Here is an 18,140-nt window from a genome sequence, read left to right on the forward strand (position 1 = left end):
GCTTTAAGTGGTCTTTGGAGAACGAATATTTTTTGCTGTTGAAAGTGCACCACACGGCCCCACATCTGCCAAGCCAGCGAGGCTGATTTCTTGGTTCTGTCCCGATAAGCCGGTGTTGTTTTATGGAGCAAGGGATGTATATTGAGTTGGCAAGAGATGCATATGGAGTTGGCACGTGTTCATGGTTGGCTTCTCTAAGCTTTTATCGAAGCCCTTTTACAAGACGGGTCAAGTAGACGGTCATCAAAATCTGTTCCACGGAATGCTAGGACTTAATCTGCCTGTGTCAGCGCTTTTTGTCTTCTTAACCCACTGCGGTGAGTTTTTCAGAGGCAGGAGGTGATGCTCACAGCTCTGAGTGTTGGGTGTCTGGAAGCCAAGGAAGCCACCGAGAGCTGCTGTGAACTTCTGAGGATGGTCTGAGCTGCTGGGGACAGGACTCGGCAGCCCCACGGTGGCACTGTGCCTCTCCTGGGAACCGGCTGTGACCTGGCCTGGGCCATCAGTGTGATGGTGGGAAGCAACCAAAAGCACCGGCTTTTTTTAAAGCTTAAGTTTCTCAGCTGAAACTTTGGATTTGCTGGTTTTTGGGTTCTATTTTGGGGGTTCTGGGGAGGAGGATGTTCTAGGGTTTTTTTTGTCTCCTAGCATTGTGTGGTGACAATCATTTTTCATATCCTCCATCTCTATTTTTGAGGTGCCAATTTACTCAGGGAGCACGACAGGATTCTGGCTTGTGTATAATCAGTTCAACAACTTGCAGAGACTACAGATGCTTTAAAGTTTTGCAAGGCTGAAATAGCTAGTTTTGAGAGCTGTTTTTACAAGCACTTTGTTGTATTGCTGCTAAGTAATTTTGGAGTGGTTTGCCGTAGTAACAGGGTGAGAATTCATATAACTGGAAGATTTTAAAGTGTTTCTGATTATGTAATGAACATAAGTTTACAGAAGAATGGACAGAAACAACTTTGAACCAATGAAGAACCAAAGGCTTTTGAAAATTAGCACTTCCCCTGAATTTCTTTTGATTTCTTTCCCTACAAATTGTTATTGATTATAAAAATTAGAAATGAAAATGAGTTCTTATTTCATATATCCCAAGTGTGGGACTGGTGCTCTGTTGTTTTTTTCTCTATGGAGTCTCAATATTTTAAGAGACTGGGAATAGGATTTTGTGGGGAAAAAAATAAAGGAAAGAGGGGAGAGGACTCCCCTTATATCCTTTATTCCACATCTTCCTTTTATTTAGGGTTCTAATCCATAGCGGTGTTATACTGAGCTCTGGAGGGAGACTCCACTCCTCCTGCCTTCTGTCAGAGTTCATTTAGGGATGTGCAGAAGGAATAGCTGCCTGGAAACTGGAAAAAACCAGAAAAGGGGGGATGTGTGGCATTTCTCTGTTGGGCAGATACAGCGTGTATGACAAAATCCTGGGTTGCGAGCTTCCCTCTGAGAGTTGGCTTGTACTGAGTGGTGTTGGTGGGGCTGAATGAGCCAGGCATAACTGCATTTTCGTGGTGCTGTTTCTTGTTTCTTTTTAGATGATTCCTGTGCTGTGAGACCTGACTGGACCTGAGATCATGGATTTTTAATCAGGTGGCCGCTGCTCACCAGAACTGCTTTGGAATAACCAGCCGTGAGGTGAAAAGCTGTGCAGCTCATCTCTGGGGTCTTGCAGATCTCTGCAGCTGCCTCTTCTAGCAAAACTGTCAGCTGCAGATTACCAAATACTGCAGTGAGTGAGAGAGATTCAGCACAGGAAGCAAAAAACAAATTGGGGATATAATCCCTGCAAGCTGTACTGGGGCACTTGCTGCTGTGCCTCTGAGCCCCGTCCTTCCCAAAGTCAGGTAGGACCGAGTTCTCCTCGCTGTTGGGCACTAGGATCTCTTCCAGTCTCCTGCAGATCCACTTCTAATCCTTGGGGATAATTTCCTCCCTGAGGCCCTGCAGAGGGAAAGGAATTATTCATGGGGTGGAGTTTTTATTTTTAATTTATTTTTAGTCACACCCCCCGCTACTTTTCCCCTCTAGCTTTTACAGTGTGCCATGTTCGAGTGAAGCTGACATCCCAGGAATGACGCTGTGGTACCCTGGAGCTGGTGTGGTATTGGACAGTCAGTTGTCTTTCAAAATTTGCTTTTTCAGACTTTTTTTCCTTTGGATCATGAGAACATCTATTTTTGTTATTCAGTCTGTCCCTTTTGATAAGCTCTCTTCAGCCAAAGCACTTATCACTGGGAGGGTAGAGTTTGAATGTTATTACAGCTATGAATTTTTTTATAAATGTGTATATTTTATAAATGTTTCAATACTTCCACTAATTTTCAGAAAGACTGATAGCAGTTTGATTTTCTATAGCTACAGTGAGTTCGATTTTAAACTTTTCTAACGTGCACTGGTTGTAGTTGTGGTTAAGTTATTGCAACTGGTGTTAAGCTTTTAGCCTCACTGACAATTTTTGAAGCTGGAGGGGGTGATTCTGTTAATACCAGTGTCTTTAATGCTGATGTGCAGTTTGTGTAGCCACCTGTAGATGGTGATAATGCTCCGCTCCATGGCTTCTGGTTCTGGATCCTGCTGCTCATCCACCTGAACCCGTGAATTGCCAGGCTGGAGGAATTGCATTTAGTGTCCTTCTTATTTTTATTTTTCTGAGCATGTGGGATAACCTTGAAATTCTTTCCATGTGTAAAACATCTTGGTGTTGTCTTGGTTAGGATGCGTCGTGAGTGGACTTGTCCTGATGCTCAGTAACCTGTAGAGGTGTTAGTCTCTTACAGTAAGCAAGCAGTGGGTACAGGTTAAGGGAAAATTCAAGCTCCATGGAGCTTATCCAGTTTTCATCTCCCTCCCACAGCTGGGTTTGTGTGTGTGCCTGTTTCCAAAATCAAAGCCAGGCTTTGCGTGGGATCCTAGAATCTCTTGCTAAAGCACAAGCAGTTCATGTGTATCTCTGCACAGGGGTTTTTACAGCTTGGTTGTTAGTGGTGAGCTCGGTGCTGGTAATGAGTTGTGCCTCAGTTCTCATATGTGATTTCACGGTGATTCTGTGCTGGTCTGGATTTTGTTTTTCCTTCCTGGCTGCTTGAGTGGAGCCCACCCTACCTGTGGTAACATTTGGATGTACCCATGCACAAAGATGCACTGATATCAGAGTAAGCAGCAACACTTCTTGGGGTAGATGAAGAATGACACACACGCAGTGTGGCACAGCAAGCCCAGCCCAGAGCAGCAACAAAACTGCTCTGCGAGAGCTCTGCTCTCCTTGCTCCACTGAACCCCAAGCGCTGCCAGCAGCAGATGCACCATGCACAGCACATCGCGGCTCCCTGTGCTCCTGCTCTGACTCATCCACCGTCTCCTGCTCCCTTGTTTGTGCCTGTTATTTTTGTGTCCCCTCGGAAATGATCCTGACGAACAACAACTTCCATTGTGGGGGGAAGGCTACTTAGAAAACAGATTATTTGCCTTCCCTGGGCATTTGTCACTGGTGCTGCAGCTTTTCCCGCTGTGGTGGCCAGAGCCGGAGGGCTGCGGTGGTGGAGCTCGGCATGAGCGGGCTGGTCGTGGTGTCAGGGACAGCTCTGCAGCCCAGCTGGAAGATGAGCCTCTCGCCTCCCCTCCCTGTGCGGCTTGGCAGGACCTGGGGAGAGGACAGGGTCCAAGTTTTGTGCAGAACAAGAGACCAGAGGGTGCTTGCTGCCTCCTTTCAGGAACAAGGCCAGATTTGGCAGAACGGCTCTGGCCGGATCTGGGTCAAGCCCAGCACTTGGGTGCAGGAGAGGTCGGCGCTGTCTGCCCGTGGGACAGGGGACAGACACGAGGCCGTGGCGGTGACGCCACCGCACAGCTTCCCGCCCATGACTCCAATTGCCGGCAGCCAGGAAGTGAGATCACAGCTCGGGAGGTTTAAGGGAGGCCAGGAGCCTGCGGACATCCAACAGAGCCGGGACCGGCTCCGCTCCCACCCTGCCGGGGATCCCTGACCCAGCGCCATGGGCCGGGTCAGGCTCCCGGCGCCCCTGGGGCTGGTCTGCTGCCTGCTGCTACTGCTGGGGGGCTCGGGCGGCCGGGGGACACCGCAGGGGCCTTGGGAAGAGGAGCAGGGCCCCGGGGCAGAGGGGGGACTGTGGGGCAGGGCAAAGTATGAAGCTGTGAAGAAGCATTTGGGAGCTGTGGGTGCTCTCTCCAAGCAGTATTGGCAGTACGTGGCGTGCAAGGTGTGGCATGAGGGCTGCCAAGAGGAGGAGGAAGAAGAGAAAGAGTCCAGTGCTGGCCCAGGTAAGCACCTTCCTCCTTTTTCTCCCTCTCCCAGGACCCAGTGGGTCCAAACATCCCACGTCCCCCAGTCCCTGGGGATGCTGCCCTTCCCTTCCCAAGGGTCACTGCTCCGGGCATCTCCCTCCTCACTCTGTGTACCCCAAATATGGGGTCTCTGTGCCCACCTGAGTGAGCTGCTGCCCATTGTGCCCTGATTCCCCTCCCCACAGCAGCTGATCCCCTGCACCTGGGAGGAGGGCTGCTGTTGACGGGGCTCAGCTGAGCATCCATACAAAATACAAAGGAAGGACACTTGCTGGCACATTTCTGCTCAGACTGCTGCCTTTTCCAGGCTGGAGCTTGCCTCTGGTGGGTCAGGATTACCTGGAAATCCTTTCTACGTGGTACTGCGCCTTCGGCAAGTGCTGTGAGACAGGAGACTGCAGGATAGTCAACAATATCACAGGTAGGTGCTGTGCTTGGGAGACTCCAAGGAGTGCTTGTCCCTGCTGCCTCTCCCTACTGTCTCTTCTTTTGTTTGTGTTTTTTTTTTTCTTTTGAAGAAAAGTGTATTTTAGCAAGTGATAGAAGTAAAAGGCACCTCTGAGCAGGTTACTGAGCTGGTAGGAGGGTGAGGGGCTGAGCTGAGTCCCATTTCCCGTAAGGCATTTGCAGTTCTGAGACACAAGAGAGTTTGCTCCTCGCTGTGCAGTGTGTGTGCTCCCTTTTGCCACTAGCCCTGCCTTCACACAGTAGTTCCCAGGTAGGTGCAGTGGGACCCAAACTGGCCCAATGTCCAGCCCCAGGTTGGGAGGGCACACTGAGACCTTCATCTAAGCCCTGTGTGGGTGCCTTTGCGTTTTGTTGTCCCTGAGATTTCTATTATCCGTAACCCTCTGCCAGGAGCTCATGGGGGCCCATGGGCTTCAGCGCTCTCCAGTCACCAAATACCTGCTCCTCTTCCCAAAGGAAAAAAGGAGCCAGTGGAAAATCTGTGTCTCTTTGCTGTCAGGGGCTGATGCAAGCAGCACAGGCAGCCTGTTGCATTAACCCTGTGGCTTTAAGGCCACTTCAGACCCCTCTCAGCCAGGCAGCCCCCCAGCAGGGCTGCATGAGCTTAGTGCCTGCCAGGTTATCTCTTCTTCCCCCCTGCAGCAGCAGCTGGGCTTGCAAGTTAAAGCTGAGCTCTTGTCTCCCTTTCCCCCAGGGCTGGAAGCAGACCTCAACGGGCAGCTCCACGGGCAGCACTTGGCCAAAGAAGTCGTTGTCCAGGCAGTACGAGGGTTCCTGCAGAGCCCACAGCCGCAGAAGGCTCTGGTCCTCTCCTTCCACGGCTGGTCCGGCACAGGCAAGAACTTCGTGGCCCGGATGTTGGCCAGTCACCTATACCGGGATGGGCTGAAGAGCGAGTGTGTCAGGCTGTTCATCTCACTCTTCCATTTCCCCCACCACACATACGTGGACTCGTACAAGGTGAGAGCTGACAACGTGGTGTTGCTGTGGGGACGGTCCAGTGTATGGGTCTGGCTGGGGTGGAGTTCATTTCCTTCGCAGCAGCTGTAAGGTTCTGTATTTTGGATTTGTGAGCAGAACATAGTTGCTAACACAGCCTCGCAGTTGCTTGCGCAGCCTCGAGGCTCTCTCCTTCTCCCACTCCATCTTGCAGTCAGTAGGGTGGGGGTACACACACCAGACAGCTGAGCCCAACTGACCAAAAGGGTATTCCATGTTGATTTACTGTTGTGCTCAGCAATAAAAACTGAGGGGAAGGGGGGGTTCTGGATTAGGAAGCCATTACTTAGAGACTGGATGGCTGTCAGTGGCAGGAATTAATGGTTGCCTTTGCATCACTTGCTTTGCTTGCTTGCTTTCTTGTTCTGCTTTCCTTCACCTATTAAACCATCTTTAGCTTGATTTACTCATTTTCTTGCTTTTGCTCTAGATATCATCTGCCCTGTCATACTGGGTGGGAGGGAAGGAGCCAGTGGCTGTGTGGTGCGTAGCTGTTTGCCAGGGTTAACCCATGCAGGCTCAGCCCCTGCATGGTGATCTGGTGGCAGCAACAGCTGCTGGGCTGCTCACAGCCCTCCCTGCTGCTCTGCAGGCTCAGCTGAAGAAGCAGATAAGTGAGACTGTGCAGCTCTGCAAGCAGTCCCTGTTCATCTTCGATGAGGCAGAGAAACTTCACTTCAGCCTCCTGGATGCCATCAAGCCCTTCATGGCTCGGTATGACAACAAGGACCAGCTGGATTACCGGAGGTCCATCTTCCTCTTCCTCAGGTGATTTCTGGGCCCCCAAGGATGTGGGGAGGAACAAAGTGGTGATGGGTGTTATCCTGAGATGTGCAATGAGGGGCTCAGGCTGCAGAGGAGGGGAAAGAGATGCTGGCTCCTCCAAGAGGTGTTTGCCTCCATGGTCAGTTTTGCTTATTGATGCTGAGCATCCTCCCTGGGTTCAAGGCATTTGTAGGAGGAGCTGAGGCCAGCTTAGCTGGGACACCTGGGCCAGTGTCCTGGCTTTGAGACAAGGAACTGGTGAGTTAGAGCTAGCGTGGTGTTCCCTGCACAGCTGAGCAGGGAGATCTCGCTGTTGGTTGCGAATACTGTCCCTGACTCTGGTCTAGGGGGGATGCATCTAGGTGGAGAAGTGGGACATCTCAATATTGATGTGAAGTAAACACGTCTGAAGCAGCTAGTGAGAAATGCTAAGAAGATATTAGTATCTTGGACCCCCTTCAATTTAGGAGTTAGACCCTTTGGCTTGGCTCTGCCCGGTGCTTGAGGAGCTGACCACGTTTCAGTCCTACCTGCGTGGGTCTCCGGCAGGAGCCGTGGTCAAGGGTGCAGATTGTCCCTTGTTGCTCAGGGCAGGGTGGACGTGCTGCCAGCTGTGCGGAGCTGACCTTGTGTCCTACCTGCCAAAGCCATGCAGGGGCCAGGGGTGGCTGACAGTGGGGCACTGGGCCAGTGTCCTGTGTGCCAGCCCCTTCGTGCCACCAAGCAGAGGGGAGCAGGGTGCCTTGAACTGCAGTAGTGTGTAATCATGGAGGGGTTTCATCATACGTGGTGGCAGTGTGACACAGACCTGTTGTGGGGAGGGTTGACTCTGCCCCAGGGCTTTTTGGGACACTGGTCTGGCCCTGCAGCTTTGGCCAGGTTTGAGGGATGGGATGGGACTGGCTGGCTGTCCTCAGGCAGAAGGGGCTGTTCCTCGTGTGCTCTGGGTGGGAGCAGCATCAGCATGAGCTGAGGGACAATAGGGGTGGCTTTGTAATTTTTTCCCTTCCATTTGGGGAACGGGTTCAGAGCCTCTGACACAAGAGGAAAGATGGGTGCAAGATCTGTGTCCCCCAGCGCCTCTCTGTGTCCCCTCCCTGCAGCCAGCTGGTTCCCAGTATTGCCAGCTCACTGGTGGTGGGGCACTTGGGGGGCTGTTGGCTGAGGCTGCTGCAAACCCCACACCAGCACTCAGGGACTGTATGGCCTTGAACTGCTTTCTGAGGTGAGGGGCTGCCCAGGAGCCTTAATGGCTATCGGGACCCATGTCCCCCACCACAGAGCTGCCCCCAAAGTGGGTGTCCAGCAGAGTCCTCACGTGGGACCTGCGCTGCTTTGTCCCTCCTGCAGCAGGTGCTTTGCCAAGTGCTGGGCTGGCACTCGAGTCCCTGCTCCGGACCTTTACTTCTAGTGGGACTCCTGCCCAGTGCTCTGCCCTCCAGCTTGGACTTTCAGGAATGCTGAGAGTTTGGTGTGGAGCCAAGTGTCACCTGCAGGGTCGATGACATCCAGCCAGGAGAGAGGACTGATGGAGGATTCTGATGGGTCCTGGTCCCAGCCTGGGGGAGAAGGCAGCTGCCCCAGGGACTGGGCTGGCGAGATGGGTGATAGCTGTGTGGGAAGGGGATCTTTGGGAAGGAAGCTGGTTTCTCCCTGTGCCAGTATTTCAGATGCTGATCCTACACTGCAAATCCTTTGTTGTCAATAGGATTGCAGAGGCCTGCTGGCAGCTCTCAGCAGTTCATCTTTGATGGCATGGTTCAATAACTTTCCTTCTGTGTCTGCAGCAATCTCGGCGGCAATGCCATCAATGAGGTGGCCCTGGACTTCTGGCGAGCTGGCCGGGCACGGGAGGAAATCTCCATGGAGTTCCTGGAGCAACGGCTGCGGCTGGAGCTGCTGGAGCCTGCAGGTGAGCTGGGCTTACGCAGTCCCACCCACCCTGCGCTGCGCGGGTGTGTGTGCTGCAGAAGGAGCCTTTATTCCAGCCCTGCCCTGGGGTTATTCGCGATGGGAGTCCCTTCATCCTCATTAGCACAGCCCCATGAGCAGTGAGGCACAGGAGGAGGGAGCTGTGGCTCCTTGTCCCCTTCACCCCTGAAAATGGCCAGGGTGCAAGAGGGAGCCCAACACCATAAGGAAGTACCAAGGGCTTTTCTGGGGACTCAGGCTTCTCTTGGCCCAAGATGGCCAAGCTGTAGTGATGTTCTGTGTGCAGACCAAGTGCTGGCCAGCTCTTTGAGTGGGTGTCTCCCACCACATATGGGTGGGCAAGCCAAGACAGCCCCTTCAGAGACAAGCCTTGCCTTGCAGAGACCTGCCAGCTCTCGGATGAAGTTTCTGAAGTTTTTTGTCTCGTGTTTTGCTGCAGAGAACGGTTACGCCCGCAGCCACCTCCTGGAAGAGAACCTCATTGATTTCCTCGTGCCGTTCCTGCCCCTGGAGCACCACCACGTGAAGCTCTGCGCGCGGGATGCTTTCCTGGCCCGTGGGCTTCCATACACTGAGACAGCCCTTGATGAGGTGGCCAGGATGATGGTGTTCGTCCCCAAAGAGGAGAAACTTTTCTCTGCACAGGGCTGCAAATCTGTATCCCAGCGCATCAGTTACTTCCTTCCTTGAACACCAGGTGGGACTGCGCTGGTGGTGAAGGTGGTTCTGTGGTGGTGAAGGTGGTTCTGTCCCCTCACACAAGGTCAGGGAAGCAGGTTACCCAGCCCTGGGCTGGCACAGGGACAGAGACTTAACCCCTTGTGTCCCCGAGGGCTCTTTGTGGGGAAGGAGGTGCACCCAGCCCAGCCTTACTTCTGGGATATGGGGACAGCCTGTGCTTGGCTGCCTTTGAAGTTTGTCCAGTGTTTAAGTCTCTTCTTCTAGCAGGTAGTAGCCTGAAGCAGAGATCTGGTTGTGCTGACAGATGCTTTGACATGATCAGGGATGTCCAAGGCCTTGGTTCGTTACCATGTAATGAAGGCCTTCGATAGACTGGTCCTGTTGAGACAGTCCAGCAGAAGCCACGTCCTCATCCCTGTCCCCGTGTGTCTCTGCCACTTTACAAAATTGCACAGAACTGTTATGCTGGAGCTGAGTGTTTTTTCTCTCCTGCACTCATGCGGTGTCTGCTGCTCGGGGACGCCTGTGCCAGGATTGTGCTTTGTGCACGGAGGTCCCTGTGTAAAGAAAATGACTGAATAATCTCCTCTGGAGATGTCAAATCCAAAGCTGCTCGCTTTGGAGTGTCCCTTTCTCATTGGAGTCTTTCATTGTATGGAAGCAGCTGTGGGCATGAGGTGAACTTCAGCTGAAATTCATCTTCTAAGGTGAAGAGCCTGTTTACTTCACCACAAAATGAAAATGGGGAGACTAATTCCCCTCTCAAGGGCAAAGGACAGTTGAGGATGGTGGCTGAAGGAACAGGCTGCAACTGAATTTGGGTTTTGAAGGATGCAGTAAGCGTTTTCTTTTTTTCAGTATGTTGTGTGGTGTGTTTTTTTGGCTGGTATCAGCTTTACTACACCAAGGGGCTGTTTGCTGTCTGGGTACTTGCCAGCTGATAAGTATGTTGCAGCAGGACCAAAAAAATTTCAACAGTGTTACAGGAATCACTCTGTGACCTTAAGGTCAAAACTCCCTTCCAACGCAGCGGGGCCGGGCGAGGAGGTGACACTGCACATGCCAAGGACGGCGCTCAGCGCCCCGCACGCCCCGTGGCTGGACCTTGGATCTATTTTAGGCTTTGAACCTCGCTGCGGTGCCAGTGATGAGCAGCACGGCCTCTGGAGAAAGATTGACCAGACACAGGTACGAGTCCTGCAGGCTCTGAGTTGGTGCTTCCCTCTGGTTACCTACTGAGGCTTCACAGTCCACAGCAGCTGCTTCCTCACTGCTCAGCTGATGCAGAGTTAGGCTGAACTTACCTTTAGTCTCAGTGCATGGAGTTACCAAGCACTTCTGAGACTCAGGTTATGGTTAATCTCTTAATCACGAATTGTCAAACCTAGAGCTTCAGCCTGGGCAAGAGCAGTGGGAGATGTGCCCGGGGAAGGCGGGGGGTGAAAATCCACAGAAAGATACAATTTGGGTTGCATTTCATAACCTGGGCAATAAGTTTAGAAAGTTGTTAGTTCAAGTTTAGTTGCTTAGAAGGTTGTATAAACCAGGATAACCTGTGATTATATTTTTTTAAATAGTACAGATTGTTCAGCTGTGCGGGCCAGGCTGATGCTGTCTGAGAGGAAGGGCTTTCTCAGCCATTTCACGGGCTGGTATGAAGTTGGCAAGTGAAGCGGTTCTTACTCTGTTACTGATTAAGGACGTGGTGCTGTTACTATTGAGGGCAACTGTCAAACCGCTGATGCAAGACCCTGCGTTCCGCAGGTCACACGTATGTTTGAGAATTGAGTATTTGCTTATGCAACCCCAAAAGCAAGAACCGCTCTCCTCTGGCCACAGCAACATTGTTTGATTTGAGAGTCATAAATAAAGATACTGCTTTTCTTTGCCATCTGGCAGAATTAAATTATTTCTCTTTTTAACAGGTTTATAATCATCTTGTCCTTTCTACTCAAAATAACAAAGTTCAGGTTAGTACTGAGCAGCTTCAAATATTCCTTAAGAACAAAAAAGCAGCATATACTCAAGTGGTTTTTGCCAATAAAATATTGCAACCTTTATTTAAAACAAAATGCAAATTGGCAAAACTTTGTGGAACGACAGGCAAAGAGGCCCTTCAAAGGGCCTTATTTACATCAAGTTTAACACTGTTCGCAGTTCACAGTCAGACGATAGTGAGAGAATTAAATTAGAAAAACAACCAAAATATATTACAATAACAATTAAAAACAAAAAACAGTTGACAACACTGGTAGAGTGATTGGTGATTAATGTGTTTCATTTTAATCCGTTCCTGCCCTCAATGAGTTCACTACTGATACAAACAGCGTGCCGACACACGTAGAAGAACGACCTCCTTTGGTACAGACATTTCTTACCGTGTAGGTATTGTAAGTCAGGTGTCCTGTAACCTCGTATTTCCTACCGCCAGGGAACAGGCTGAAGGTTTGTTCTACACTACAGGCAACTGGAGCACAACCCCGCTCTGAACTGGGAGGTTTCCGAGTGTGCTGTAGTCGCTACCCCTTGGTTTTCCTGCTGGCTACTGATGAGCAGCGGGGCTGGGTTGAGTGTTTTTAAAAAGACAATAGCCTGATATATTTGCAAACCCGATCTTCTGGATTCATTAGTGCTTGTCACAGTGGCTGATGATGCCCAAGAGCACCCACAAGCGCAAGGCCGAGCACCTCAGCTGCTGGGGAAGCTGCCTCAGGTAAGCGGTACAGACACTGGGGTTGGGATTTCTTTGCTCGGTGACTGCACAGCGTGACCCATCCTGCTTGCTCGCACCCGCTGCCTTTCAGGGAGGGGCTGCTCTGTTAACGCAGCAGTTTTGGCGCAGCTGCTGCCCCCCGCTGTGGGGTTTGGTCCCTGCTGCCTGCAGAGCCGTGTGCCGTGGAGCTCCTGCAGCAGCTCGCCTGACGGCGTGCCGACACTGACTGCGTCTCCCTGACACAAGGGGTGCTCAGCAGAAATGTTCTGTGTGAGGAGGACGGGAACAGACAGCTTCCCCCCCGCTTCCCCCATTGCATTCTGCGTCAGCAACGCTGCTCCGTTCAATTCCGCTTTCCCAGCAGCTAAATTTGATGTAGTCCCAAGACCCAGACTCTTAATTCAGCTTCACCCCTGTCTGCACTAATGAAAATAGGATAAAATTGAAGTGCTGCCAGTCAGACAGCGGAGTGTACCACTTTGGGGTTAAAAAGGGCGTACGGCGCAGGAAGAGAGAACTGCACCTGTGAGTCGGCTCATTCCCCACAGTAGCCAGGAAGAGAAAGTGCCCCATGTCGGCTCACACGTGTGAGCGTGTGCTTTGTGCTTGGCGTTACCAGGCCCTGTGTGATGCCGTCCCCTGTTGCAGAGACAACTGCTTTAAATTCCAGCCCATTCTATAGTGCACGTGAGAGAGCCCGGCTGCAATTGCACCGTACCCCATGAGGCTTCAGACAGTAGTGAGGAAACAACAGGAGATTACACTTTGTCCCTGCCCTAAACCCCGGAGTGCGAGGTGCTGCGCTTCACAAATAATGGGGCTCCAGCATCCTCGGGTTACTCTGAAGATACTGTGCAAGGTGGAAAGCAGGGAAGCTGCTAAAGTAGAGACCTTTAAGGCTGAACAGAAAGCCAAGCCTAGCAAAAGGGAGAAGGAACAGTAACAATTTTAGGAGAGTAACTGTGGAAAGAAGAACTGAAGGGTGAGTTAGAGCAGGACCAACTTTCCCAGGTCCCGTCCTTTTGCTCTCCCACCAGAGAGCAGGGGAAAATTCCAGTTTGGGAAGGTTGGAAGCAGAAGCAATCCTGCAGCCTCCTATTTAGGACGAAAAAATACCCCTAGCGTTAAATGAGCTCTACCTCTGCCACTGTCTACCTGCCTGATGTCAGACAATAGGTAAGAGCAGAGAAAACGCTCTCCATAGGAGTGATGACAGACAAATCCCTAATTCCTCTGTTGTGTGTGTTCCCTCCCCCGGAGGGCTCAGACCTGAAGGGGTTTCTGTGTTGCTCACAGCAGTTGTGGAGTCTCCATCCCTGGGGATATTCAGCAGCTGTCTGGACATGGTCCTGGGCAGCTGTTGGACCAGACAACCTCCAAAGGTCCCTTTGCACCTCAGCCTATGTCACTGCTGTCCCACTGCCCACCCCGTCAGGAACAGGGAGAAACCACGCAGCATCTGCAAGGAATTGGGGATGAGCAGCGGGGGGGGGGCCAGTTAGTTCTTCCTTGGGGCACAGTTGGTTTCTTCAGAAAGGGCTGAAAGAGGGGAGTTTGAGCAGTTAGAAAGTCCAGGAATTGGTTGCTGTTCTATCACTTTTGCTGCAGCTTTTCTGGAAGACTGGCATTCAGAAAAAAAAAAAAAAAAAAGCTTTTTCTCAAAATACTCATCAGAACTGGACAAAGATCCTAAGATCCTTGTAATTTTCTGGTTAAAATACCTTTCCCCTGAGAATCACTTCAGTTTCAGTCTTGTTTGTCCTAAGCTTAGTAGTAAAATGATGAAACTACACGATTGTCTGTCTTTCTGCCCCAAGGAAAGCTCCCATGCCTTTCCAATGCTCCCGATTGTTTAAAAAGCCACGTGAAGCAACACCACGAGCCTCTTCCCCTCTGCAGGTCCTGTCTCCAAAGGCAGTCAGTCCAGTGTGTGGGATACACACCTTCCATAAAGATGACTGGAAGAGATAAGGTAAACCACAAAAGCCCTCAGTAAAGTCTACAAGATAAGGGTTTGTCACTCAGCCTCACCTTGCGGACCCCAGGCAAGCTCAAAATCCTCCTGCAGAACCAGACAGCTGGCTTTGTTGGGCCGGCCTGGTGCTGCTAAGTCGGGATGAGTAACCCACGCTGCACTTTCCTTTGTCTCCACTTAGGCACCAGCTCACTGGGAAAAAGCCTGACTTGTAGGAATAATTAATTCACTTTAATGCCTGTCAGTTGGGGTGGAGGGATTGCTTTTTGTTTTCTTTTTCTCACCATCTCACTTACTTGGGACAGTGAAGTTCACGTGGTCCATTTTGCTTTGCATGCTGCTCCACCGGTGCACATTCATGCATTGTGACACAACTTTGTTTACCACAGACCAGTAATAAAATGAGGATTCTCAGACACCAGCCCATTTCTAAAGATTTTTCAGGCCACTGTCTCACTGTGCTCCATGGGAAGAACAGGGACGCTCAGTGAGACAGCCCAGCTGAGTTCAAGCATCAACAGGGTGATGTGTCTAGAGAAACATAAGTGCCCATCTAAATTCACACCTGTGCCCCAGCTCAACTCTAAATGCTCAAACTAAAAGCAGCACAGTCACACTTTAAAAACGAGTTTTTTAAAAAAAAAGCATTTTAGCCAAAAATAGGAGATTTAAGGTGCAAAGCAAGCCAGATCCTCTAGCATCACCAACAGTGTGAAGTGAGCAGCAGCATGCAGGGTAATGTGTATTTGGAACCAGGTATCAGGCCTGTTTTCTTCCTCTCTCAAACTAACAGTGAGTTGAGCTCTTCCTACTCGCCAGTCTATGTACATCTCGGGGAGCTGTGCGTATACACAGAAAATCAGATTTTTGAGTTCATGACAGCTACAAAGAGCACTAGGACCAAGGAAGACAACTTCAAGCACATGACAGCTTTCATCCCGGGATTGTCAGTAGGCAGCAGACATCAGCGACTGTAACCCTGTGGGAGCTCACTGGGTAGAGCCTTAACGTGAGATTCTGATCTAACCTTTAAACTGCAGCAATAAATTAAAAAAAGATGGCTGTGATTTCCCCACATGCTGACATACATAGTCACCTTCACATGCAGGCAGAACACCTGTGAGACGGGTAAGCACTAGAACAAACCCCAGGACACTGTCAGCGTGAAGTGTTTGTGTTACATCAGGAGTAGGGACAGGCCCCGGCAACCCTGCAGCAGTGAGGGTGCGCGGTGGGCGGGTGGCTCTCCGGCTGCTAAAGGAATGTGGAGAGCAGCCAGGAGCGGCAGAGGCTCCGCCTGACCTACCATGGGTCCTCAAGGTGATGGAACTGAACTGGGGAGTCAACCTGGTAACAAGGTAAAAAACAAACTAGAGCTTAAAGAAAAAAAAACAAAACCAAACCCACCCACCCTCAATAACAACACTGGCAAGTTGTGCAAGAGCCCCAAACTACTCACAAAAGACCAACAAGCAGCACCCGTGCTAGACCACTAGAAACAGGTAAGAGCTGAGCAAAGGCTGTGTGGTGGGGAGGGGGTATTCCAGTGGTAAGTCTGCCCAGCATCCCTGACGCTTCTGATACAACGAAGATGAGAACATGAGGTGGACAGGAGGGAAAAGGGAGAGTTTCATATATTAACTTAATTTTGCAGTTCTCATTACAGCAGCAGCAGCAGCGCTGTGGAAGTAAGCCATCATCCAGGCTAGTGCATCCACCTCCAGCAGCTCTGAACACTGTCAGTGCATTAGACCTTTCCCCCAGCCGCACGCAACCTCCCCCTGCAGAGCTGCTCCAGCTCCGGCTGCTCGGTGGTTGGTACCATGGCAGCCCCAGGGCCTTTCCTGCCCCTTGTCGGGAGGCCAAAGCGTGTGTTTGTGCAGGCGGGGAGGATCTGTACAGCCGCGCAGCCTGCAGCCACTCCAGTACTCCAGCTATCACACATCAAACTGTCCTTCCCAGAGCAAGAACCTGCCATCGATTCTCCTGCCTCTCCGAGGGAAGAGCAAAGACTTCCCTCGCCACACTGAGCAGATCAGAGTGACAAGGTAGGGACAGACACTTGATGTTCTGCCCCTTTACAGCTTTAATCTACCCCTTCCATCCCCCTTTTCTCTTTTTTTTTTTTTTTGAGATGAACCTGTAAACGTGAGGAGAACTCAGTGATCTGAGGTACTTCACATACTCAAGTATCAGTCTTTCCTTTTGAAAGCATCAGTACAGAAAAAAAGTCCCCCCCCTCCCCGCCTGTATTTCTCTTACCCAGATTGACAGTAGCTACCTTTGCACCACATCGCTGATTTCTTGGACGCATGACAATAAGTTATTAAGGACGGGGTTTGCCCCAGGGACCCCAGCAGCTGTTGAGGACACCTGCAGTTCCTGCAGGCTGAGTTCCAGTTTGCTCACAGCTTCCCGGAAGGCAAATTTGTTGCGTGTATGCGGGATGCAGTCCACGTAGCCTGAGCAGTAATCCAGGAGCTGGTGCCCCGTGTCCACCAGCTGGCTGTTTGGTGTTGGCTCGGCGATGGCACTTGAGAGAAGATCTGCGCACTCCAGCAGCGCTTCCTTGCTGATTTTGTCTGCGGAGATTTTCTCGGCTGCCTGTTTGGTCTTTCTTAGCGCTACTTTTGCACCAGCCGTGCCGTTGGCCATTTTTACTGGGGAGGTGGAAGACGATGACAGAGGCACTTGAGGTGGAGGCATCACGGGCCTCCCAGATTTTCCACCAACAGGTGCTGCTGCTGCTGCCTTCTTACTCCCATCGCTCGAATCCAGTCCGTGCTGCGCTCCCGCCGCGTTGCTCAGCTCTTCTGCTGCATCTGAGCAGGCAGCTGGCTGTTGTAGGAGCCTCATCACTGGTGGTGGAGGTGGAGCACACTTTGGTTTTACCCGTCTGGGCCGGTCCCTGTCGCCAGAAGAAGTGACCTGATGCTCGGATAAGAGCTTAAATTTGTTACCCTGAGAGTCTGTGCCAATGAGCTGCACGTCTGCTGGAGTGTGTTTTAGAGTGGGTGAGATTAGGACTGGCACTTTGTGGTTATGAGTGGTTGGAAGTATTGCTGCAGCCTTTCCTGGAGATGACCACCCCGGTCTCTCGCCATCCTCAAGGGCCCCTTGCCGTGGGCCACTGTTTTTTTCTTTGCCCTTAGGAGCTGCTGCTAGCCCTGGGCTCTCCTTCTCTTCCGATCCGGATGGGGTTCGGAAGGGGAGCACTGTGGCACCCCGCGGCAAGAGTTTTGCTTTTGGTCTCTCTCTGGTCAAAGCAGGGCCTTCTTCAAACCTTTTGGGAAGCAGGTCACTGGCCCTCCCTGTGCTCTCATCGGGCTGAGAAGAGGTGGACACTGTCCGTTCCAGCTGGATTTTTGACCTCTGGGAATTTCTGGGAAGGGTCATTGCCATCCTATCCTGCTCTGGGAGCCCTGAGGACATGGAAGATGTAGAGTTTGACCTTGGAAAAGGCTTTGAAGCTTCTTCACTGCCAGTGGGTTTTCCTGGTCGTAAACCCAGTGTCTTTTTAATCAAGCGCGGTGTAAAGAAGCCAGTGATGCCCGACCACCCACCACCGGTGCTTACGCCCCCACCGCTGCCGGTACCAGTGCCGTCATCATTGTAGAAGGTCCTCTGCACAAAGCCCCCACCATAGCACTTGGGTGGTGCCAGGCTTGCGTCCTGCTGCGCGGGAGCAAAAGAGAACCCGTCCACGTGCTGCAAGGAAGCAACAGATGAAAAGTTACCCGTCAGCTCGTATTTCTTATGGGGCTGATTCTCCATTTCCCGGAAGGAACTGCTGCGCTTGGGAGGCGTGGGAGCATTCCTCTTCTTCATAAAGGAGCTGAAGAAGCCACCTTTCCTGTCCCTGGTGAAAGTGGTCTCTTTGGCATCTTCCAACAGGCTGCTGGGCGACTTGTCCCTCTGCTTGCGAGGCAGCGCGGGAGACCCGCTGCTTGGCTGCGTGCTTCTGATAAAACCTGGACAGAAGAAACAAGTGTGAATCTGCAAAATCAGTTTCTACTTCTGCCTCCCTGTCCTGCCGTGGGCTTTACGGGCCTGGTGTATTTAGCTGCCCACGTTCTGCAGAAAGAGACTGAGAGAAGAAATCAGCACTTACATTTTTGTGCGTGGCTGGTGTGCTTTTGAGTTTGTTTCTCTGTTATCTGTACTGGGGAGGCTACTTAGAAGAGAGTTCAGGGGAAAGTGAAATTGTTCTTTTCTTACAGTTTCTTATTCCCTTCCTGTAGCGTTTCTCCTCCTTTCCCACATACAGTAAGTATAAAAGAAAATCTCTTGTTACACTGT

At 51.3% G+C, this 18,140-nt stretch overlaps 2 protein-coding genes across 11 annotated transcripts in view; one reads left to right on the forward strand and one right to left on the reverse strand.

Moving 5' to 3' along the window:
* Positions 1 to 3,943: 3,943 nt before the first annotated feature.
* TOR3A (torsin family 3 member A) lies at positions 3,944 to 11,044 on the forward strand. Of its 3 annotated transcripts, none has more exons than XM_082054467.1 (7): positions 3,944 to 4,284; positions 4,616 to 4,729; positions 5,471 to 5,736; positions 6,368 to 6,543; positions 8,328 to 8,452; positions 8,912 to 9,169; positions 10,731 to 11,044. In XM_082054467.1, exons 1-6 carry the CDS (start codon positions 3,999 to 4,001, stop codon positions 9,160 to 9,162), a joined length of 1,218 nt encoding a protein of 405 aa, XP_081910593.1. In that variant the 5' UTR covers positions 3,944 to 3,998; the 3' UTR covers positions 9,163 to 9,169; positions 10,731 to 11,044. The 3 variants fall into 3 exon arrangements, 2 of the variants coding, with proteins under 2 accessions (XP_081910593.1, XP_081910592.1); XR_014184227.1 differs by having other exon boundaries at positions 3,946 to 4,284; positions 8,912 to 10,341; XM_082054466.1 differs by having other exon boundaries at positions 3,946 to 4,284; positions 8,912 to 11,044.
* Positions 11,045 to 11,181: 137 nt separating this feature from the next.
* Positions 11,182 to 18,140, reverse strand: part of ABL2 (ABL proto-oncogene 2, non-receptor tyrosine kinase) — a 49,093-nt gene continuing 42,134 nt past the window's right edge. For 7 of the 8 annotated variants that reach the window (XM_082054450.1, XM_082054453.1, XM_082054454.1 and 4 more), the window contains one exon: positions 11,182 to 17,812. In XM_082054450.1, coding sequence (XP_081910576.1) covers positions 16,119 to 17,812 — 1,694 coding nt within the window. In that variant the 3' untranslated portion in view covers positions 11,182 to 16,118. The remainder of the gene's footprint in view (positions 17,813 to 18,140) is intronic. The other variant, XM_082054457.1, reaches the window with a different exon arrangement.

Source organism: Streptopelia decaocto (assembly GCF_964273445.1).
Source record: "Streptopelia decaocto genome assembly, chromosome: 5".
Taxonomy (NCBI): Eukaryota; Metazoa; Chordata; class Aves; order Columbiformes; family Columbidae; genus Streptopelia; species Streptopelia decaocto.

Excerpts from the sequence above, each read along its gene's own strand:
- TOR3A (XM_082054467.1), top strand. The coding sequence starts at position 3,999 with ATGGGCCGGGTCAGGCTCCCGGCGCCCCTGGGGCTGGTCTGCTGCCTG. Across the intron at positions 4,730-5,470 it reads GATAGTCAACAATATCACAG|GGCTGGAAGCAGACCTCAAC; the intron begins GTAGGTGCTGTG and ends CCTTTCCCCCAG. Across the intron at positions 5,737-6,367 it reads CATACGTGGACTCGTACAAG|GCTCAGCTGAAGAAGCAGAT; the intron begins GTGAGAGCTGAC and ends GCTGCTCTGCAG.